This window comes from Brachycentrus maculatus, unplaced genomic scaffold (genome assembly GCF_059751285.1).
Source record: "Brachycentrus maculatus isolate JH-2025_06_01 unplaced genomic scaffold, ASM5975128v1 h1tg000837l, whole genome shotgun sequence".
Lineage (NCBI taxonomy): Eukaryota > Metazoa > Arthropoda > Insecta > Trichoptera > Brachycentridae > Brachycentrus > Brachycentrus maculatus.
In genome coordinates, this window is record NW_028281564.1 from 93,709 (window position 1) to 118,996 (window position 25,288).

The 25,288-nt window shown below is 33.6% G+C and overlaps 1 protein-coding gene across 4 annotated transcripts in view; it reads left to right on the forward strand.

Annotated features, from left to right (window-relative positions):
• Positions 1–1,824: 1,824 nt before the first annotated feature.
• Positions 1,825–25,288, forward strand: part of LOC148300095 (NPC intracellular cholesterol transporter 1-like) — a 32,940-nt gene continuing 9,476 nt past the window's right edge. For 3 of the 4 annotated variants that reach the window (XM_088275292.1, XM_088275290.1, XM_088275291.1), the window contains exons 1-19: positions 1,825–2,187; positions 7,632–7,745; positions 9,731–9,965; positions 11,784–11,857; positions 12,170–12,385; positions 13,726–13,921; positions 16,182–16,274; positions 17,605–17,811; positions 17,895–18,173; positions 18,605–18,812; positions 18,988–19,159; positions 19,800–20,061; positions 20,150–20,351; positions 20,434–20,634; positions 20,718–20,892; positions 21,540–21,762; positions 21,879–22,010; positions 22,089–22,870; positions 24,842–24,929. In XM_088275292.1, the coding sequence (XP_088131418.1) occupies positions 2,092–2,187; positions 7,632–7,745; positions 9,731–9,965; positions 11,784–11,857; positions 12,170–12,385; positions 13,726–13,921; positions 16,182–16,274; positions 17,605–17,811; positions 17,895–18,173; positions 18,605–18,812; positions 18,988–19,159; positions 19,800–20,061; positions 20,150–20,351; positions 20,434–20,634; positions 20,718–20,892; positions 21,540–21,762; positions 21,879–22,010; positions 22,089–22,870; positions 24,842–24,929 (3,955 nt within the window). In that variant the 5' untranslated portion in view covers positions 1,825–2,091. The remainder of the gene's footprint in view (positions 2,188–7,631; positions 7,746–9,730; positions 9,966–11,783; positions 11,858–12,169; positions 12,386–13,725; positions 13,922–16,181; positions 16,275–17,604; positions 17,812–17,894; positions 18,174–18,604; positions 18,813–18,987; positions 19,160–19,799; positions 20,062–20,149; positions 20,352–20,433; positions 20,635–20,717; positions 20,893–21,539; positions 21,763–21,878; positions 22,011–22,088; positions 22,871–24,841; positions 24,930–25,288) is intronic. The other variant, XM_088275293.1, reaches the window with a different exon arrangement.

Below are 25,288 nucleotides of genomic sequence, written 5' to 3' on the forward strand. Positions count from 1 at the left end.
TTGCTGTCAGAGTAAATGTTAATTGGACTCAGTTGCGAGTTTTCCTTACTCCATTTTACAGCTTCTATAAACTTTACTCCTTACTCCATTTTACAGCTTATATAACTTTAAATAGGTTATAGCCTGTTCCTACTTGTGAGTGGCTTTATCCAGCGATGAGATTGAAATTTTTAAAGAACCGGTTTGCCTTTTAGGTACTACCCCTACCCCCCCCCCCTACAAAAAATTGGTTTTTACATTTATTAATTTGTTTTTTATGATGCACATAAACAGAACATTCACATAACAACTGAGAATGCTCCAATTATAATAGTAGGTATAGATTTAAAAGTAATGTAACAATGATGCAAATATTTTTACAATGTGGCGGACCAAGTAAACCGACCGTGCTCCGATACTTGATCTCAATCGGAATATTGTGTGACAACAAAGGGTTAAGGACCGGTTCTGCGAACTCTAAAAATTTTAAGCACCTGAATCCCACCACTGGGTTTACCTTTATGTTTAATGTTGCTATAATGGCAAAACTTGCCGCATCGTAAACATCTATTCTCAAACCTATATGGCCATGCTGGGTTCTTGTGAGATGTCAAATTTCATAGCCTTAAAGGTAAGAGAATATGTGTGATGCGAGCATTGAATAGGTGGTCTTCACCAAATATAATTGCCATTTTCAGCCATTGAGTATGACGCCTGCAAGTCCAAAATGCACTCCTAATTCTATGAAGACTGCTGACTGCTATTGCTCTCAAGAACTTGAAACATTCTCGACCCTTTGTATTACCTGGTTATTCAGTACCAAGAGGTTACTGGGCATCTAGGTACATTGCATAACACGTGCGTCTTAGGACAAAAAATATTATATCCGTGTGAGCTGAGTAGGGATTTATTTAACCTTTCAACAATTAATTGAAGATCCCCGGGGGGGCCATGAATTATGACAGTGTCATCAGCATACACTGGGCTACAGAATTTCTAGAAAGACGAGATTAACAGTCAGTCAGATTATACTACTACTACCATCATACCATTTCTCTGCAGGGGTAGGCAGGGAAGATGGAACGCCACACTTGTTTGTCCTGACATACACTTTCAGCTTTCTTTCGTAGTCAATCGGGGTAAAATGACATATGAAATTCATAAGAACAGAGAAATTTTGATCAAATTTGTTGCTTCCTTTCTTATTAAAGTACGTTAATAAAAGCGTACCCATACCTATAACTCTGTGACGTTTTTTGTAAATTATTTTTCTATCAATAGTGATGTCTCGCATGACGATTGTTGCTCACAACAAACTTTCTGTTCGTCCATTATGCGACTCACACAACAAACTGTATCATATTTTTTACTGCTCTAGCCCTCCAAGGTTACACGCAGCAGTAGGATACGTTGGAGCTGACAACTGAAGAGCTCCAAGCACTACTAGTCCAGCAATACGATAGCTCAAAGGGAAGCCTTATCTGACAATGAGGAGAGCAATCAAATTAACCAATCTCAATTGCTGCCATCAAATACATCTTGGTGAAATGGGGAGATGTTTAAGAATTTACTAACTCAGCTAAACGCCAACAGGATCAATGATCTCTTCTATGACACCCTTGCCCGTTATTTCCGGCAGGTGCTGAAGAAAAGAGAGAAACAGACAACCTTGGAAAGGTTATTTAAGAATTCAGTTGCGAAGAATGGAACGAGGGGTAGAGTTCTAATTTTCATGGATGGGTAGGCACTCCAGGAGAGCGGATATTTTTAGTTTTGTCTACGGTTACACATTTATATTGTCTCTGGTAATATCTGTGTAAGTATTTGTATATGTGTGGTTGTATTGAATTAGAATATCGTTGTGATTGGTTGATGTTGGTCGTGTGTTTGTGTTTCAACCGATTCAGTCGATTTGTGATTCATCAATAGACATTTTACTCATTGTGTCGTTGTGTCTAGTGAGATAATCATTTAGCTAATTCCGTTTTATCGATTAGTTTAAGTAGTTATAAATTTTATTAACATCACCGTCCAAATGATTTTCTGATATTTTATTAATTTTAATGCCGTATAATAGCCGTTTTCGAAGTGTCAGAATTATCTTCGGTGAAAATGGCTCACCATAATTCCGACATAACATATCCAAGGTTGAGTGTTTCTGTGCTGCGAATATGCTTCGTATTAATTTGTTCTTGCATCACATTCAAGGTATGTAACTTTATGTCGTATTAAACACGTCTTTTGCACAATTCATCAATTTGCGTTCTTGGAATTCTAGCCTACCCACCCTTGTTTATTGTAGTTCCTGTTTTCCCTCAAAATTAATCACTGTCGCATTCGTGTTTTTCGCACGGCTCTGAAGCCACACGATAATATATAAAATCGGTCAATCGTATCATTTCCTTAATGGACATGAAAATAATACTACAATTTAATTTGACATACTTACGCACGATTTATTATTTTACCCATTTCAAGGTTCTAAATTAACATGTTGCTATATTATTGTGATAAGGTTGCAGGTGCTGGTTTTAAATGATAGCTTATATCAAATTAAGAAGTTTAACCTTTGTTACAATATTACGATATTATAGCTGATGCACGGAACGTGCACACAATAATAATTATTTATTGAATTGTTTTAAATTGATACCTGTTATATCCGTGACTATTTCATTAAGTGCGCATATATGTGTATATTTTTTCGTAATACAGATAGAGAACATGCAAAATACATAAGATTAAATTTCTTACTAATTTTGTAAAGCATGAATCACAGATTTCTCCATAAAATATGGCGTTCAAATTCACAAATATGAAATTTTCGGGTCGTATTCTTGGAAATATATTTTATTATGAAGAATTTTGATGAAAAATAAAATAAAAAATTTATACATTACAAAATAAAGTCAAATTAATTATTTTTGAAGAAAAAAAACTGTTGTCTGTCTTTCACTAAGTACATTAGGAGGATAAATATGACATTGTGGTGAATTTTGTTAATAAATTAAAAATGTTTGAAGACATTATTCGGCCTGTAATGAGATAATTCTCTAATAAATTCCATAAAGGTTGTATTAAATACTATATTCTACCAAATGACACCACCGGTTGCCATTTGGCTTTTAGTACTAGACACCATACATACTTAGTTCAGCACAAGAAGAAGGTTAAAGGGCTAAAACAATGTTTTTTTTTACTTAATAAGTCATGCTACAATCTGTTGTTGGTTGAAGTACTATATTGTAACTGTGAATCATCATCCAATTGCTTAAAAATCCTTATTGACTCATGCCATTCAATAAAAATTAAATAACATTTTTACTAACAATTAAAAGCAATTTTTTACCATAATTTATAGTATCATCCTTTCTAGTTTTGCCTTAAGCCACAATATGGTGCATATGGTGCCACATTGAATTGATCTTTGTTATCTGTATTTGTAAATTACATGGATTTAAGGTCATTAGTCATGCTCTCTTGATGTCAACTCAGGGTCACATGTTCAACACATCCAGTATTTTAAAATCATTTATTTTATTGTTTGAATTATTATGGTTTATTATTATTTTAGATTATCTGTTTTTATATACCCATTTATATGAGATTTTTTTGATCCGGTAATAATGATAACCTAGTCATCAGTGTCCAAATTGTGATTTTTTAAAAAAAATATTTGATTATATTAGTGGTTCCTAAACTTTTTCAGTCCAATGCTCTCTATCTATATCACAAATAATATTAGTACTTAAAAGATGAATCCTTGTGCCATCATGTAATTAATGCCAAAGATGATTTTATGATTGTCATAATCTATTTGTAAATGTTTGTGATGTTCCCATACCATAGGATGTTGACATTTATTGAAAAATATATGAATACTTTCAAGGAATATCTAATTATATTTTTACCAACTTTATATTCTCATTATTAACTGATTTGATACATTATGCAAATTATATTTGTTGGGCAAAATACTAATAGTTGAAACCGATTTTTGCTGGATAAATGCCATAATATTCTGAAGAAGATCGAATGGAAATCTTCAACAAAATTTGTATTGTAATTATCAAATACCAATATTTAGTTACATGACTGTCATCATTTTAAAAAAAAGCAACACTCGTTGGCAACCATTGCAATAATGAACATTATACCTTCTGCTGTCCTTGTGAATGAAGAACATAGTTTTTTATTACACATTATAATAAATTATAACGATATTATTTCAGTAAAACATAAAATATTTTGTATGGAATGTCTCCTTTTACACAAATTATGAGTCAGGTTGTGGTCCGCGGCTTTGGCCGGAGGTTTCAGGTTTGACCCTACTCTGCCACAATTTGTTTCCTTATTTCGCAAGGTGCTTTGGATTGCCTCAAAATAGTTTCGAATTAACAGTGTATGTTTTTATTTGTCTTGAAAATAAAGTCTTCTTCCTCTAGCCCTTATCTGCATCTTATTCAATGGTGCATAGGGCACTGCAACGTATCATCTTGATCGTTGACTGTATGAAAGCGAGGTGATCAGTCCTGCGCTTTTTAAAATTGTTAATTATCTCTGTACTTACTGCCAGGTATTCGACTAGTGAACTATAACTGTAACATACGGTTACTATAACCATAAATATGTTGACAACATTTTGAGTGTGTCCAAATACTTGTTCACAAAATCTGGATTATCTCTAATTACAGGAGTTATTTTCAGTTAGTTAGATTTTGTGAACAAGTATTTGGACACACTCAAAATGTTGTAAATAAATTATCTGCTCCAATTATAAGCTTAAATAATAAAAATAAAAATGGTATTTTCTGGCGTTTCTCATGTGTGTGATTATAATCCAGGATTCGGACCTCACATACTAATATAAGAGTTCTGCTTAGTAAAAAGCTTCTTTACATCTCACCAATCGATGTCTCTAGTGAAGTTCTAGTGATTCAAGAACAAGGTTTCTAAATTGGTTCATATATATAGAACTTCCAAGAACTTGAGTAGTGTGGTTGTCAATAATGGGTAGAATCGGTGAATGTTACACGTGTGTAAAGTGATCACTTAAACCAGCCTATGACGGTCGTCAGCCCCGTAAATGCCCAGACTTCCATATTCTTCTTCATCTTTGATGAGATGTCATAAAATAGTAAAAATATGTTGCATGTTGTGTGTGTGTGTGTGTGTATGCCACCATTGGAAACTCACCAACGTATTCAACATTCACATTATTCAATTTGTTTACAGTATCTGCTAGTGGATACAGTTACCAGTTATATTATGAATACTAATAAATTTGGCACTTTTATGTAAACATCTCATTATTACTTTTTAACACAAGATCTTGGTCAGGTCAATAGTATGGCTACTTGTATAGAAAATGGCTTGTGTGTGTGTACATTTTATTGACTCCTTACAAACCTAATATAAGCAACCCTTCCTTGAAATATACTCGGCTTTTATCGCCTTATGGAATCCCATAAACACTTGAGTGCAAAACGGTATCAGTTTTTATGTGAATCTTGACACCATTTCTGATAAGACTCAGTATTAAAAGTCTTCAGACATGGAATTCTTGTAATGTGGGTTCTTGTGTATGCTACCAAGCTTTAATTGCACTCTCTACTCACAAATTCTTCATTCAGTATTCTGTATATAGCAGGGGTTCCCAATCTTTTTCAGCCAGCGGCGCATTTACAAGCTTAGTATTTTGTCACGGCGCTCTACATTAGTAAGCTATTTGGAGTAGACAAAGTGACCCTATATATATATTTATATATATAGGGTCTTTCAATAAAGACTTTCAAATCTTCACAGTTAATAGCGACCATATTGTTGATGCTACATCTCTGACGCACACTTTGTTTTATTGAAATATAAGGATAGAAAGCACTTAATGAAAGATCCTGTATATATTATAGTAGAAAGAAATAGGTACGTACCTACAATAAAAGTAGTTAGGTAGATAGGCACAAAAATTAAAACATCAACAATATGAAATTGAGTTTAATTATATTTATAAGAATTCAGAATTGAAACAGAGAATAACAAAAAAGAAAATATTTGTGGTTTCGGTTAATGATAGAGGATCGACTCATGGCGCCCTTCTTTACTTTCTATGGCTTACCAGGGTGCCGCAGCGCACACTTTGGGAACCCCTGGTATATAGCATTTATATAAGCATCCAAATGAAAGCGAAGGGAGTTTGAAACAATTATACTTTTTTTCTTTTGGATCAATTCCTTACCCATTTTCATAGAGTAATTTACTATAGAGATGACAGTTTATGCGAAACCAATTGAAGTTAGCGGCAATGATGAGTTGAAAGGGGATGTGAAGTCCCCCCCCATTTGTCAGAACTTCAGTCAGCCGAGATGCCACAAATTCAAAAGCATTAATCGAAATCTACCATTAGTTAAATTAATATTTAGATTCCTTTGTACACAACCACATTCGTATTATGTATAATTTCATTTGGAAGAACCAGCAAAACATTACAAAAAAAGTATTTGATGTATGATTTATGCATATATTAAAGTATTGTATTTTACCTGTATAATTTTTTTACGCTCAAAAACTTTTGTCTATTGTATTTTCACAACCTTGTTGTGAAAATACAAAAAAATTGAGAAACCCTTAGTTTGATTGAGTTTAATTAAAACCTTAGTTTAATTGAGTAACCTTAATGGAATACATTTCTCCAATATGTTTTTATACAGGTAGATAGTAAAAATTCAGTATGATGATATGAAAAATGTAATATAAAACTTATTTGTACATTGACGGGCATTGCTTCGCTTCATTGGAGATAATGTTTTGTTTGTTTGTACGAATGTACACATAGAAGCCATTCTTAGCAGTTGTTTTCATGAAATGAAAATACACGTACCTGAGGAATGTTACTCCTACCTTTTTAGCACTGTCCTTGCTACATTCACTCGCAACAGCATTTCAACAACAAGTACATCAATTTCATACTGACAACTTAATGTGTACAATAATTTTTAAAAAATTGCCTGATTTGTATTTTTAAAATAAAAAGGCATTTGATAGGGCGTGGTATGTATGATATATCATTCCCCATCTTATGAAGATCAGGTGGACACCGGATTAGTATTACTTAGCATTAACTTAATTGTTAATAAAATGATGGCAAGATGATCAGTCCTGCTCTTCCAGAATAAGATTAAATAAATTTACTGAAAATTTCACTATTTTTCCACACCCCAGGGAATCGAATCTAGGAGATCATAAACTGTAGCCAAACATACTAACCACTGCACTACGGAGGCAGAGAGTACATTATAATTTTGATATCAGTTGTTAACGAATTATATTTTATGTGATAATAATGTATTATTTAGTCATGTTCTAATTATATTGATGGATAATACAGGGGTACTACTACAATTAAAAATAAAATAATTCCACATAACTTTTTTTTCCCATTTATGAAAAACTATAACTGCAACTTGGAGTTTTCTGACCATTCAATCGAATGATGTATAAATTTTAAATGTTGCTTTTTTTTTAAACCATGAAAGTTTTTATTTTTTACATAAATTTCTTATTTGAAAAGTGACTTGTGTACTTGCAAGTGTAGTGATTTATTTTTTGTATAATGTGGATTTGGAAATGATGTGTCTTTGTCTGGTTTGTTACAGGTATCAGCAGCAGAAGGCCATTGTATTTGGTATGATGAATGCCTAAAAGAAAATGGAAAACCAAAAAATTGTGTATACAATGGTCCACCTAAGATTTTACCAAAGGAAGCATTTGTGAGTTTAATATTTTTTCACTCTATATAAATTAAGTGATCCTAATAAATTATTAAATGTTATTTTATTTGAACACTTTGCTGTTGGGACATAAAAATACGTTTCTTTCTTAATTGTCTGTAGGATGTGGGACATGTGTTTTTTTTTCTTCTTTTTTATTATTCGCTCTTAGTTTGAAGAACACACCAATAAAATATTGAATGAAGGCACAAAATACCACATCGTAACTAATAATTCAAAGTGGTAACTACAACCTGGGAACACTACACTGTGCCGGGTCAGAATTACGATTGTACTTTTCCTTAACTGTGCAATTTCTGAACAATTTTGGCCAATTTGGAGTGCCTGGCATTATTCCAAAAATGACAATATCAGCGAAAGTTACATATTCTGTAATGTCCAGCAAGTTGTTGTTTATTTTACAAAAAATATAAATATTTATAAACGTCACCAAAAAATAAGTTTTACAAGGGTATGACACCTTTGAGCGGAAGATTGATTTTTTAGATTTCACAATGCTTCTAAAATAATATAAAACAATTTTTTTATTTTATTATTTTACGCATAAATTTTTCAAACATTGAAATATGTAACAACATATGCCTCACACCCTGCCAGATATGGTGAATCTCAAAACATCAAAAACTTTCGAAGATGTTTTAAAAACAAGGTTAAAAATATTGTAAAATAAATATTAAAAAAAAAAAAAAAAACACCAATAAAACGCGAATCGTCCTGACTGATGAATCAATGTGTTAATATGAAATTCTACTTAGTAAACTATTTAGTATTTATAATTTTTTGCCATAAAATGTATTTACTTATTTGTTACATGTAAATCTATAATTTTCTTGATTTGAAAATATATGATTCAATTTTACTACCTGGAAAAAAAAACTTGACAATATATATATCTTGTCTGGTTACATTTCTCGCTGTCTGGGCACACCTACGTTGTTAATAAATTGGACAATTGAAAATAATATGTATGATTAATGATGCCACCGACATATCAATGCATGAATTGTTCAGCTCTTGATAAACAGTAATTGAATTCCAGGATGAATAAGAAGGCGCAATGTCAATGTAGTATTTAAAGCTGAAAGTTATTGCTGAAAAGTTTTCAAATAAAATGGTATAAAAGTATTATACGCTGTAGGTATTATAAACGTATTAATAATTTCATTTATGCTATAGTGTGATTCATAGAGTTGAGGGAATAAACTATTAATCATTTACAGATTACGTTTAAAACTATTATTTAGAATTTTATTTTTAAAGGATAAGTCACTCCTCATAAGGCAAACTGATAGCCAAAGTCTAGGAACGACATAATTTCTATCTAGTATCTCTATTCCATAGTAATGCTTATCTATTCATAATAAATAAACAATAAATAGACTACAAAAATAATTTAGTTTCATTAGTTCACCGTTTTAGGTTTTCTCAATAATATCCATCAGAGCAGTTGTTCTTAACCATGTTGGAGGTACCAAACCCCACCAGTTGCATGTGCGCGTTGACAGAACCCTTAATGGAAAAAAATTATTGCTAGATTGATTTATTCCTTTCAAATAATATACTTGATCTACTGGATAAATGAATATATTGTATGTTGTATCACTTTTCATAATATCCTACAATAAGTCGAGTGTATGTTTTGAGCTCCGCCAAACCCTGGAGACTGACTCACCGAACCCCTGGGGTTCGATCGAACCCAGGTTAAGAACCACTGCATTAGAGACTTGAAGCGGTTAATCATACTATAAATGTGGTGAATCCATGCTCAACGAGCAGATTCTGTTCCACCGACTCAGTTTTGAAATGAATGGCTAGTAAAAACCATCTTCTGTCTTATGTCATGGTGCTACAAGTAGATGACACTTATACGCTGACCTTTATGATGGACAGCAGAGAATTGACAGTTGTTGCGAAGAAGGCGTTATATCGGTATGGTTGACAAATGTCATTTGCATTTTGTTTAGAAAACGATGCAAGAATGGTGCCCAGAGCTGATGGTGAAGCAAGACGGGGAGGTGCGCACGTGCTGCAGTGCCCAGCAGGTGGAAGCCTTTGGAAACAGTGTACAGATTGCCGCCAACTTCCTCAAGCGCTGTCCCACCTGCATGGACAACTTTGCTCACCATCTGTGCGCCCTCACCTGCTCGCCCGTGCAATCGGATTTCATCAAAGTTGTGGGGACCAAGAACACCACCAAGGGTGCCGCAAACAATCTTATTCAATTAATTTTTATTTTGAAATATGATAAAATCGTAGTATTTCGGAGACCCTCGACAGCGAAACTGAATTTGCAGCTGTGATTCTTTTTATTAATTTTGATGTATTTTCTTAAAGCCTGGTTTTGTGTGTTGTGATGTATGTTTCATATTTTCCTTCATGTAGCTACTGACTAGCAATAGGATGACTGAAGTAATCCAATATTAGTCCAGTTATTCAATTAATTCGTCCATTTAAGAAAAAATATGTAGGGTTAACATTTTTTTGTGTGTTTTATTTGGCAGTCACCCAGCGAGAGGATCTTTCTTCCAGTATCAAGTCTAATTTTTATTTACAAACAAAATAATAATAGTTATATGTTATTCAAATGAATGGATAGATTTCAACAATTCATTAAATTCCTGAATTTAATAATTGTATTAGTGATCTAAATTAAACTGAGGTGTAAAAATTAGGAATATATATAAAACTTTATATTACCGTTGGGCCAACACCAAAAATCAATATTTTTGGCCAGAGATGTAATCTGGCAGCAATTTTTGTCGAAAGACCTTTTCTGATTCATTTAAAAAAATTATTTTTAGAATGTACCATACTTTACGGACTTAAAATTGCCTCCAAAATTCAGATGCGTATTAATATACTCGAAATTGATATAAAAATATTTAGTGTTTGATTTAAAATTCCTGCCAGTCTTCAAAATGGCTATATATTCGATACTGAGGGAAACCTATATCTATCTGGCAACATTGCAGTGATGGGAATCGTGCAATAAAAAAATTTTGTCCACTAAATAACATAACACATTCATTTGTAGTTCACAAACACATATGACAGTTGTGTAATGCAATGTTTTCCGAGGCGAACACTCCCTCCTCCACTCCGGCAAGCATTCCACAAAAGCCCCTAAAAATTTTTTAAAGGTTTTTTTTAGTCTGGCTTTGCAATCTAATAATATAAATGTTATTTTAGTTTGTCGCGCCTTATAGTCAGTAAAATATGGTAATAAAATATTTTAATAGTACTATGGCTCGAATGCTAATTTTTAAATTTAACTTATCATTTGAATAATCTCGCATTTTGACGTATGTAGGAATATTCAAGTGTGCGTAGTCACAGCAAAAAAAATTATGTTGAGTACAGTGATTTACGTCATAAATAAATAAATTTTGTTATAACAATCTATGTTTAAAAAAAATAAAATTGAATAGAGTAACATTCTAAAAATATTTTTTTAATACTTTTAGTCTTGTCTGCAGGTGCGAGAAAAGAATGTATGAAATGTCACAACACCTAAACCTTGTTTCAATTTATTTTGCAATTGGTGTGAATCAAACCCTTGATGCCAGTTTTGCATCTACTCACCTGCGCTACAGTGTCTATTTTGATTTATGAAATGAATTTACTTAAATGTTTTGTTTATATTAGTATTATATTTTTATTTTTCAGTTCTAGCTTCGTCAGTGAGTTTCTTTTTCAAGTATTACATAGTTTCCTATAAAGATAATACTCTTTAAAAAGGAAATCAGTACAATTATGAATATCTATTATTAACACTCTTAAGGACGGGAAAAGTCCCTGTTTCTACCCATTTGGTCGATTGATGCTTAATGACGGGAAGGGTATTTTTACCTTCTGCGCCGGCCAATGTATGCTGCTTATGTACCAATCTCTTTTTGAAGGTCTTAACTATATGAACACAATTATCAAATCCCGTTGCCAGCAGTCCGCAGGCGTAAAAAACACCCGTCCCAAATATGTTAAAATATAACAACTTAATAATTTTGCTTTATTTTACAGGTGAAGTTGTAACATCCTTGGAAGTTTATCTATCCCAAACATACATGAATGGAACCTTTGATTCCTGCAAACAGGTAATATTTATTCATTGAATTAACGCACACTTGTTTCACCCCCTTTTCCTTGAAATCTGATATGACAAGGATCTGACAATTTTTTTTTACTAATAGCCATTTAAATAATTCCACGATGTTAGTTATCTGGCCAAACCTGGGGAAAATTTCAATTTCAGCATAGAAAAATCTTTTAAATGACGCCTTGCTCTCCCCAGGAATAAAAAAATCGGAACAAATGATATTATACAATACTTGTGATGTAGAAAAACCTTTAATAATATGACAACAAAATTAAATGTGGCTGATGAATTATTGGATAATGTATTTCAGGTCCAAGTGCCTTCTACAGGACAGTTGGCTTTAGACATGATGTGCGGAGCGTGGGGGGCTTCTCGCTGTACGTCGGAGCGCTGGTTCCACTTCATGGGGGACGCGGCTAACAATCCTTATGTGCCCTTCCAAATAACCTACATTAGCACCGACTCTCCAGTAGGCGACATGACGCCAGCCAACCTGCCTGTACTGCCCTGCAGCACTGCCGTTAATGTAAGTCATACATAGCTCACTCCTTTCAAGGACGTCATAAATCAAAAAACTTGATTTTTCAGGAGAACGTTTTTAAAGTTTGAAAATATAAAACAATGTTTTAAAAATAAATATCAAGCCACTTATTGAACTTTTTACTGTGCAACAGATCTTTTTAGGTTAAACCTGAAAGTTTTTTCTCCATTTGAAAAATAACTAGTTTATTTAAAAAAATAATTAAACAATACCTTTTCATCAAAATGCAAAAACAACACTTTTTGCCCTGTAGCGGGTAAATATTAAGTTAAAAATATGCCTCTTTTGCTGGGATGTAGTACATTTTCTGGGCATTCCAAAAACATGCACATCTGAAAATTGACAATTTTTGATTTATGACGTTCTTGAAAGGAGTGAGCGACATGTGAACACTGTGAATCCATTTTTCTTCCTGATAATTGAGCGGCCAGAATTATCGCTTCATTATTATGAATATCCCAATTCACAATGCTTGCTCATTAGCTATTTCATACATTGCTTGGCATAAAGCTGTACCCAACTTCAACTCGGGTAGTGAGAATTCATGCCAGTGCTTATATAAATTTATCAGCTATTTATCTATGGGTACTCATCTCTTTTTACGTGCCCAGAAGGTGTTTATGAGGGTTTTCAAAGATATTCATCTGATATTTTTTCTATGGACATCCATCTATGCATTTAACACTAAAAAATTTGGACATATAACTGAATAAAATTTACATTTATTTGCCATGCAAATTTTAATGCTCTTATATTTTGCAATATCATTACTGTTTTCATCAATATATTTTTTAAATGAGTGTGCATAAAAACGTGTTACGAAATGAATGTGATTTTTCTGTTTCTGATAAGATGCTCCCTCTCTCACATTGAATCTCTTATTCTTTATTTTTTTAAAGAAGAGTTAATACTATTTATACACATACTATGTACGGTGCTGAACGGGCAATTTTTAAAAATTTTTATTAGAGTTACACCTCCTAATTTTTTAAATGTTTTTTACATATTTTTTTGAACTTGATAACTTTTAAATTATGAAAACTCTTTAAATAAGAAATAAAATGATAATTTTAATTACATATTTCTGTGAGTAGGAAGTGGTTAATCATATAAAATTGGTGTGTATAAAATTTGTAACATCGATCATACTTGGAGTGTAAGTAATTTTACTCAGACGTTAAATACCTAACCGCAGATAACATGAAAAATAGTGTATTGTATGATCCATAAGATTATGGCAATAAGTGGGAGATATTTTGGGTGCAAGCATTCCAACCACCTGTACCGGAATTGTTTGGTTTGCTCACGGTAGGTTTGTGTTACAGAACGGCACGGCATGTGCATGTCTGGACTGCGAGTCCTCGTGCCCTGTGGCCCCCCCGACCCCCCCCGCACCCACTCCCTTCACCATCCTGGGCATGGACGGTTACGCTCTTGTCATGTTGCTCCTCTTCTTCCTGGGCTCTTTGCTCTTCGTGTCCGGTGTGTTCTGCTGTTCGCCCTCGCCCAACAACACAGTCGGTAAGTTTTTATATTCCGGACTATTATGGGATTATTGGTACGGCCTCTTATGATTGTTATTTTGAGAATTAGTTTTTTTACTTGCCATCTCATGTTTAAATTTCCCTTGTGACTTTATTTTTACTTTTTTATTTTATTTTGTAATGACAATTACTTCATTTTTTTGGGTTGATAATTTTGTTTGTTGGTTTTTTTTTTAGTTCACTTGATATTTATTTTTACTACTATTTGTAATAGAAATGATTAGACTCAAATGACTAATACAAATAAAACGTATTGTTTCTTTTGCATTTAGCAAAAAAGTTCGTTAACACTGACTTTATATGACGATATAAGGTACAAAGTGTCAGCCTCCGGTGGCTGACGAGGCGCAATTAAAATGCCTTGTGTCGGTCACCGGTGGCCGACACTGGCAGTCAGTGTTAAGTAATATTTTGTTATCTGTACATTTGTAGCAAAATGGATTTATATAATATGGAATACTTGGTATAATAGATATTACTTTTTTTTCTATTTTGAGACTAATTATTCTTTATTTTCCGTTGCTTCTAAAATAAAATTTAACATAGTATACGAATCCTGGATTTTGTATATTTTATATTACTCATTTGTTTTTCTATACATCAAATTCAATTCGCTAATTTCTTCTACAACTTTTTCTTTCTTTACTATATAAAGGTAGGAATTTATCTGGTATTTCAATATGTAGAACTTTGAGATATTGCAATTGCACGACCCATGAATTTGTTTTGTTTTATTTTTTCCTTTTATCTGCACCACAGTGTGTAAAGTACTGCTTTAGGTGATTTGGTATTGAAGATTGAGCATGCACCTCAGAGGATTGCCCAAGAAATATTGATTCTCCCCAAAAATAATATATTATGTAATAGTTTTTGTTTTTACAAACAAAAAAATATAAATATGCACTCATTTATCTTTTTATAGAAATGAGTGTAGGTACATAAAAATAATTATTATAACTTTTAAATGTTAGACAGCACTATTTAATAAAAATGAATGTAATGCAAATTTGCAAATGAAAAAGGTTTATCTGATTCAGTATTTGAAACAATTTTTTATTGGAATTTCAGGAGTTTCCTAATAACTTGGCACTATTTTATTTATTCTCATTCAAGAACCATTTGTAAAGCAGTGTTTTTGTGTGGTATTTATAATAAAGTAAAACCTTCATTATGTATTCTTAAAAGTAGGAATCAGTATTTTCATTTTCCTCGGTATAAGGTGGTGTATTTCAATGTAATTAATTATCAATTACACTTTGATTGAATATTTAAAGCTACACCATTAATATAAAGAACTTTGCCATGTTGCAGATTTTTGTTAGAACTTATTTCTTATTTCAAGTTATAACAGTTATCAAGGTATACCACTTTTAAAACTGCATCTATGATAAGCTTAAATAGCAACTCGATCCTGTTAATGTAAATTTAACATCTATGACTTGTGTAAAACTTCAATCATTCATAATTTTTATTAATAAAATTGTTGCCTAAAATAATTTAATCTAACCATGACAATTTAGTGTGGTATTTGTAAAACATTTCGAGATCCTGGAAAAAGTAGGAAGAATTACACTGTATACGACAAGACAATATTCTGACTGACGTTTAACCCTAAATTTACAACTATGCATTATGTTGCAAAATGGAAAAGAGAAATGCTACCAACGTCATTGTAAAGTATGGAATATTTCTGGTTGAGCTTTACTAAAATTATTAATCTTTTTAAAATTAATTATCAATGTGTGAGTTTTTAACTATTTGGAAAATGTTATTTCATGCTGAATTATACAATATCTTATATAATTCAGCATGATACTACATTTTACAAATGTTCTTTCGTGGCCCTTTCTGTAAATGTACTGTGTTTTCTTCCAAGAATGATTAGAATTTTACTTTAAAAAAATATATTATGTTTAATTAAATCCATTAAAAAAAGTAATGGTATGATTAATTTCTTAATGCAGTTTAATTTGCATAGTATTAACTTATTTTTAGTAAAACTACTAAATATTTTCATTGAAAATAGAAATCTATTTGTTCTATTTTACAAACACAAATTTATATTTTACTTCAAATAAACGGCAGTCTATTAAATTTGTGTTGGAAATGTGTTCCTGTTATTGATTTGAATATATTTTTGGACAAAACACAGTTATTTTTGTAAGGCGTTGATTAAGAGTGGGGTACAGTAAAATGTAGTATGGTGGCAGCGGTCGCATGATACGGGTGTGTTGTAGGGTGGCTGAGGGGCGGAGCTGTGGAGGCTGCTGGGCGCCACCTCACTGGGGCCCCAATACCCGAGACTTCACCCCTGCACTCGCATAGATCCAGTACGGTTACAATTTTACACTACTAACTCACTCACACCATTTACTGCCACTAAGTACTCGTCGACGCATGTATGATATGTATTTGCGTAAATCTGTTTAATATTACTACCTGTATCATTTCACCGCTCTTGTTTTATTTTTGCTCACATTTTACATCACACCATTACAGTATTTATGCATGTTCGAGACCGGCCCCTATTCACTTTATAAAATTCCCATTTTCATTTCACTTTCGAACATACATCAGCTTATTGTTGTCGCTTAAATGTCTATAATATTTTATTTTGCTTGAGAAACATCCCTTTTTATTATCCAGCAATGATCTGCAAGCCTATTTAAATTCCATTTTCCCTGACAATGTTTTTCCATTGTGGAAATATCTTGGTAGAATAGCTTACCATGTTCGTCACTCAGTGTCGAGATTTCCAGGAAAGAAGTCCATGAAGAATGTATTTTACGGGACTTGTTACATCCTAGAGCTTTATTATTTTTACAAGTTACTTTTTTAGTCCAGGTATCAGATTTCTTTTAGGCTGTAGAATGGTCTTTTGGTTCTCTCCATACTATTGGAATTACAAATGGCATATTTCGTACTTCTCGTTTAGCCAACTACTGAGAAATGTTACACAAGATGCACAGCAAATATGAGGGGCCCAAGATTTGTCCCGATCACCAATGTGTCACCTGAAATAAAGTTCATATGCCTTTTTTATCCAGGGAATAATACTCCTTCTTTGCGACTTCAAAGTTAGTTCACCATACCCATAACATAAATTATTTGGATGGTTTTCACAATTTTGCACTTGAACTCAAAGTAAAGACGATTAATTCGCCATTAATTAATTTAAACACATTTCTAACTCGACACGCACATCAAAATTGAATAGATGTGATACACGTGAACGACGTACCAAGATTATCAAGTTCGCAAGACTTGTTTTGCCAGGTCTGGCAATAATTGATATTTATTACAATCTATATTTTCATACATTTGCGAGCACCTTCTTTTAATAAAACTGCAAGCAAATAGAGTTACATCAAACTAGACACTTGCTATCTGTGAAATGTGTATTTTTTTTAAACATATGTATAACTCCAAAAAACTGAGCCTGGTTGAACTAAACTTTTGCGGTTGAATTCGGCTTTGTAGCAGCAAAATACATAATAAATATCTACACTTATCCATTTAACTAAATTACTGTTGACCAGTATTATTGAAATTCGGATTACCGAGGTCCGAATACTGTAGGTTGTACTGTATTATATAAAAAAAAGACAAAACTACATTTTACCATCAAGAAAATGAGCCTCTCTCTTTTATTTTCCTAAGGTGTTACATCAGACACGGAGCAGGAGCTGTCTTGTCCTAATGGCGTGAGGGGTGAGGAGGGTACAGGTGATGTGTCCAGGGGGAGAGACGAGGCCCCGCCCTCCACGCTGGAGAAGCTAGGTGCCGGAACGGAGGCCTCCTTGCAGAGGTTCTTCACCTGGTGGGGGACCCTATGTGCGCAGAACCCCTGGCCTGTTCTCTTCTTCGGTAATTGTCATTCAATGTACCTGGTTGATTACTACAATTGATTATTTCACACAATATGGTATAATGAGTTATTTTGTTCCCAGGTCTCTGCATGGTTACAGCATTGGGTCACGGCATCAAGTACATGAAGATTACAACAGATCCCGTCGAGCTCTGGGCCGCACCCAACTCCAGGGCCCGCCTCGAAAGAGAATACTTTGATTCTCACTTTGAACCGTTTTATAGAACCGAAATGATAATCATCAAAGCAGTCGGCCTTCCTAATATTGAGCATACTACATCTAGTGGAGTCGTTACCTTTGGGCCGGTATTCAATAAAACTTTCTTAAAAACGGTTTTTGATTTACAAGAAGAAATAAAAAGTAAGTTTCTTATGTACTTTGGCAATCGATGTGACACATTTTGTATGAATTTGTGCTATAAACACTATGCGTATAGCTAAAAATCATATTACAGTTTTGATCAATTTTAAATTTTATGTATTTTTTTAATGGTACCATTCTAATAGAAATTTAAATTTTATGCTAAAGTTTATTATCTAAATTGTAAAAAAAATAATTTGTTAATATATACATACATATATGCCAATATTTATTTCCTTCTAAACCAGTATTCTTTACTGTTTAAGACTTACTGTGAACAATATTTTTTCATTTTAATCTGCTAGTTGCGCAAATAGGTAAAAACAGTCTTCTCGCAAGAATGTGTTACTGAATAATATTCTCTCAAATTAAAATATTGAAAGGATACAAATAGGTGAAAGTTTAAGCATTAATTCTGCGATAATTTGTAGGTATTGGAAAGTCGGACGATACTGGACTAGAGCACATCTGTTTCGCTCCTTTGAGTTCCCCTATTACGGGACCTGCTACCTTGGAGCAATGTGTACTACAGTCGATTTGGGGCTACTACCAAGACGATATGGAAATATTTGATTCTACCGATGTTGATCCAGACGGTTTCGAAACCAACTACCTCGACCACTTTAAAAGCTGCACACAGTGAGTTTAGCTTCCGGTTGTACCAAAACATATCATTCATACTTAGCTTTCCCATGACTGAGAATCTCTGAGGTCTTTGCCTTTATTTGCTATACTTGATTTGGTCTTGAGTTCCATTCATGTGACATTTCCTATTATAATTGTTTATATTAATGACACTTATTGTTACTATTAGAAATCCGTACAACCCGGAGTGTTTGGCCCCGTACGGGGGTCCTGTAGACCCTGCTGTTGCGTTGGGAGGGTTCCTAGCTCCCGGAGAAGGCTTAAGCAAGGAAGCCCAATATGAAAAGGCTACTGCCATTATCCTCACCTTTATCGTCAACAACTACCACAACAAGACCAAGGTATTTATATTGTAATTAGTGTTATTGCACTCCAACATTTGACTATTGACTTTGTTGAATAAATTCATGATGCATATTAAGTTTATTTAATATATCATAAAGAGTACTTTTCTTACTGTTAAGAATATAAATGAGGCATGAAATATTTCATCATGTCACAAATGGTATTCTGGAATTGGTCGATTTGTTATTTAAATGTCTGAATAGATGTTATCCACAATGATTTATGTCCATCCATTGAATATTTACCATTCCGATAAGGTTTTACCACATCTTGATGTTCAATCTCCTGTCTGGATAGTTTAGCATACAATAACGCTGACCTTTTGAGTTAGCTTTTTTTATGTCGAAATTTCCATATTACTGCCAAAATATATTTTTTTCTTCCAAAAAGGTCAATGTGTTATTAAAGGTAATTGTAAAGATATAAGTTAAACCTTGCAAGAAAATTACTGGTTTTTATTTATTCACTCTTCAGATTGAATTTTAGAAGATGATAATTATGTATGATTATGCAATGTTTTATAAACTCTTAATGTTTGAAACAAATACAAAAATTATGTCACTTCTTGTTATGTTTGATAGCAAGTCGTTAACAATATTGATGGTACTAATAGGGCAATTATGTACATTGTTGTAGCTCACTCCGGCCATGGAATGGGAAAAGAAATATATTGACTTGATGAAAAATTGGACGAAAACATCGATGCCTTCATACATGGATATTTCATTTACATCGGAAAGATCGATCGAAGACGAGCTGTATAGAGAATCTCAATCTGATGTGCTCACAATTCTTGTTTCCTACATCATCATGTTTGCTTACATTGCCATCAGTTTGGGACAGTTGAACTCCTGTAGTAGATTGCTTATTGACAGCAAAATTACTTTGGGTCTCGGAGGTAAATCATTTTGTCTCGTTAATAAAACATCTGACCATTACACACTTTTCAAGTTTCCAACATAGTGACACAAACCTTCTTCTTTCAGGTGTCTTCATCGTGTTAGCATCTGTGGCTTGCTCTATTGGATTATTTGGATTTGTGGGTCTACCGGCCACGTTAATTATCATCGAAGTCATTCCATTTTTAGTCCTCGCTGTAGGAGTTGATAATATCTTTATATTAGTTCAGACACATCAGAGGGACGGACGCCGCCCTAACGAAACTGTTGCCGAGCATATTGGCAGAACGTAAGTTGAATCGGGATCGTCTTTTGTTCCATCGCTTGTAAGAGAAGTAGCGCTTTAGTAATTTACCATTTCCTTTTGTTAGGTTGGGGCAAGTCGGGCCGTCCATGTTGTTAACATCGGTGTCAGAGTCGTGTTGTTTCTTCTTGGGAGGCTTGAGTGACATGCCAGCAGTCAGAGCCTTTGCCTTGTACGCTGGTATGGCTTTACTCATTGACTTTATCCTTCAAGTTACCAGCTTCGTGAGTCTACTGGCCCTGGATACGATCCGACAGAACTCTAATAGGTAAGTGCGTGAATAACCCCTACGTTACCTTTTTATCGGTGAAATCCCACCAACTATGAATTTAAATTTTGGTCTATTTATAGGTACGACATTGCTTGCTGTATGAGAGGAAATAAAAAAGATATCAACCCGGAAGAAGCATCTGAAGGAATCTTGTATTCTTTCTTCAAAAGTTTTTACGCTCCTTTCTTAATGAATAAGACAGTTCGAGCTGTAGTAATGGTTGTTTTCTTTGGATGGTTATGCTCCAGTATAGCTGTAAGTAGTCGCTTCTATTCATCTAACACTTGAACCGCCAAGCTGCGCAAAGAACCTCTACTATTTCATAAATAATCATAGTGTTATATATAGATGTCAATTTGGCGATTTTAACTATTTTCTAGTTACTATAAACATTTACTTCAAGGTACATACATATTCAACTTACTTTACTTTCGTGTGGCTCCGGCTTCTTCTTCACCCATGTAGATTGCGTCTTACGAAATTAGAGCCTTGGTTCCAGTCCTGTCAGCCAGTCTACCGCCTCCGGGGTTGCCTCATGAATATCCCGATGGTTACCACCAAAGTCAAACCCTCTGAGTCGGCAGTCCTGCACTATGTGTCTTATGCATAGTCTGCTCAGCTCCACACTTGCTATCAGGGTTGTTTTTTTTCCCCCACCTCCAGAGCAAGTAATTTCAACAACCCTGCTCCATTCTTACTCTGTTCTGCTGTACCCATATCTTTTGAGGCAGATCAAAACCTGTAACTCAAACTGTTGGGTCCTTTATTAACTCTTTGTTTATTATGTGTCATATATATTCAGTATCTCGGCGGTAATAGTGTTTACAAAATATTCCAAAATTTCAAAATATCACTTTAAATATTTTTTTCCTGTTTATTATAATTTGTATATATTATTGCAGGTTGCTCCTCATATAGAAATAGGACTTGACCAGGAATTGTCCATGCCCCATGATAGTCACGTACTTAAATACTTTCAAGATCTCAAGTCTTACTTGAATATTGGTCCTCCTGTATATTTCGTGGTCCAGGGAGGCTTAGACTATAGTGAAACTAAAGTTCAAAACCTTTTATGTGGTGGCCTTTACTGTAACCCCGACAGCCTTTCTACCCAGCTGTATTTAGGTAAGAGCTAATTTTACTATCTACGCTTGGTGAAATAAGATATTTGATATGTTTGCGTATTTTATAGACCTTTATTGATAATTTACAGTAATTAATATTCACTCTTTACTGTTCAGCTTCAAAATTAGGCTCCGAGACGTATATTGGTAGACCTTCTAATTCCTGGATTGATGACTACATGGATTGGGCTTCTATCAATCAGTGTTGCAGATTCTTCCCTAATAATGGAAGCTTTTGCCCCCACGACAGTGAGTATACTCATATTACTGGGAGATGGGGAAAGGAAAGATGAACGCAATAATAATATCACGGTTAACTTATTTCAGGACGCTCTTGTTCAACTTGTAATATAGTACTCACGGATGACGTACATAGGCCGAATGCAACAGGATTCAAGACGTACGCACCGTTCTTCTTACAAGACAATCCGACAGAAACTTGCGCGAAGGCTGGACACGCCGCATATGGACAGGGGGTTAACTACGACTTCCCAGACCCGAAGAACCCTAAGCTGGCTCGGATCGGGGCATCCTACTTTAGTGGCTATCACACTGTACTGAAGACCAGTAAAGATTATTACGAGGCTCTCCGTGCTGCTAGAAAGATTTCTTCAAACCTGACAGAAATGATCAACACTAACTTGAGGCTCCAAGGAAAGAATGAGACTATTGGCGTTTTCCCTTACTCCGTATTTTACGTATTCTACGAGCAGTACTTGACCATGTGGCCGGACACCTTGAAGTCGATGGGAATCTCCGTATTAGCCATTTTCGTCGTCACTTTCTTGCTGATGGGCTTCGACACGTTCTCTTCCCTGGTAGTGGTCATCACTATCACCATGATAGTAGTGAACATCGGCGGACTCATGTACTGGTGGAACATTACGCTGAATGCGGTTTCTCTGGTGAATTTGGTGATGGCTGTCGGAATATCGGTGGAGTTTTGTTCACATTTAGTCCACAGCTTCTCAGTCAGCGTGGAAGGTTCCCGAGTGCTGCGCGCCACCGATGCCCTCACCAAAATGGGGAGTTCCGTATTCTCGGGTATCACATTAACCAAGTTTGGTGGAATCATTGTGCTCGGATTTGCAAAGAGTCAAATCTTTCAAGTAAGTACCATCCACATATGTAATGTTAATTAGGTTGGGCTGTTTTTTTTTTTTTTTTTTGAATGGACACAGCGATAAAAAGGTGCCAAATGTTCCTTAAATAACATGTTTAAATTATAAATTCATACAACTCTCTCTGGCTCCGAATTAATTTCATACTTCAATATTTTTGTGGTTTTCGTGTAAGTTTCTGTTTGGATTCCAACCATTAAACTTATATGTTATACTGAAATATGTAAAAATTGACACTTGTTTCTACAAATTGATGGCAGAGTACATAGGGACCCTTGACAATTTTAGATACAATCAATAATTATATTGAAATGTGTGAAAAAAGGTCCGTTGTTCAGTTTTAACCAATATATTTACCCAAGTGTTCCACTCATGATCGATACATACCAAAAATATTTATACGAATAGTCATGGCGATTTCTATATAAATATTTCAAAAGGATTTATAAAACAAATCACCGGGCAATATATATAACGTTTTGATGAAATTCGTTTCTGAACAATTATTCACTCTTGCAAAGTATCGTTAAAGTTTACCTTCCGACCTAGTATTTTTTTTTTAATTCACCCTTTCTGTTAAGACGAAGAACAACACCTGTTTAAATCTATTTATCAATAGAACTGATATCCGAAATAAATTTGGTAATTCAAAAAAATACTTACTTTTCAAACCCTGCAAATGTATTGCTCTGAACCACACATCAGTGAACTGGCAGCCCGTTGCATTTTAAAAGCTCATAACATTAAATGCACTCCAAATGATTCATCATCCTAATGATCTTATTGACTGGCATTAAAATATAATTGAATCATTAATATAATTTATATTTGAAGCACTAACTTTGTGATTTTCCATTTTATAATTAAAGTCTAACTTTGTTTTAAAATCACCATAAATTTATAGTGATTTTAAAACAAAGTTACATTTTAATTATATGAATCATTAATATTGAAATTGATATCTGACAAAGATATCCAACAATTTGTTATACAAAAAAGGAGAAGGAAAACTGTCATTTTTGCACCTTCCATATTACAAAAAAGGGCAGCAAAGATTGTTACGAAAGCTTTATCTGCATTATGCGGAAAATCTCTAAGAGGAGGCCTTATGAAAACCAAGATAAATTATCTAAAAGCCAAGAAATTCGAAAGCAAGAAGGATTTTTGCAAAGATAAATTATTATATTACAATTACTCACACAAATTACAAGAAAATACTTCTTTTTAAAGGAAATTTATATCATCAATAACAAATTATATAAAACATTCATAGAACCACAAGATCGAAAATGCAGAAACCTATTTTTTTTAAAAAAACAGATTTTGTCAAAGAAACTTTGAGGGTTTTGCATTAATGCTCTATAACCTACGACCACCATCCATGAAATCTTTAAATAACAGAAATATTTATAAGAGAGATTTTTAAAATTGGATAACAGAACTGGTTAGATATGAAACAGATCGATACATTGGTCATGTCATCCATGATTGTATGACTCATAAATGACAAATATCTCACAAATAATTTGTCAAACAAGTATTGTAAAATGTGCTATCAGCACGGGTAAACCCAGTAAAACGACATTATTGTAACATTAAATTATTTAAGTAAATAGTATTTTTATAAACGGCATTTTGGCAATTTTTTTATTGTTATAAATAAAGGCTACTCTTACTTTTTTAAAGATCCAATTTGTTTAAAAAAAATTTTTAGTTATACTGACAAAAAAAAAACAAAAAAATATTGTTTTTAAGTCAATCCGGATACAAAAGCTGATATCCAATGTTAATAAAATTTTATTTGTGTCGTAAAACGATTTGGCACTTTTTCCTTTCTGTGCCGGATAGAAATCAAACATTTTTTATCTCTCCTTACCACCGCAACCCAGCCCAGTGTACATGCTTATCTATGCCTTGTTTTTAATGACCCTGTTTCTATTTTGACCTATTTATTTTTAGGTATTTTACTTCCGAATGTATTTGGGGATTGTAGTTTTTGGCGCCGCTCACGGCCTTATATTCCTGCCAGTTCTACTCAGCTATATTGGTAAGATATCTTGTTTTGACCATAACATTTTGAGCTTTATATTATTATCTGTTTGAGAGATGTAGCACATTTGAATAACTCTTATCATATATCATATTGTTTTTGCTAAAATGAAATCCTCTTATAAGAAATCCAATATACATAATATTTGTATTGTTTTCTCCTGACTATCCCAAAGCATTTTCTGCCAATTAGATATAGCCAATAGCAACTAACATTGTTTGGGACCATCAATATAAATATTTGCATGATTAAAAATAATGCAACTTTCTTCACATGGTTACATTTTTTTAAAGAAAGGTTTTTACTGGATCTTTGACTTATCATATCAATGTAACTGGACCCTACCAAAAATCTAT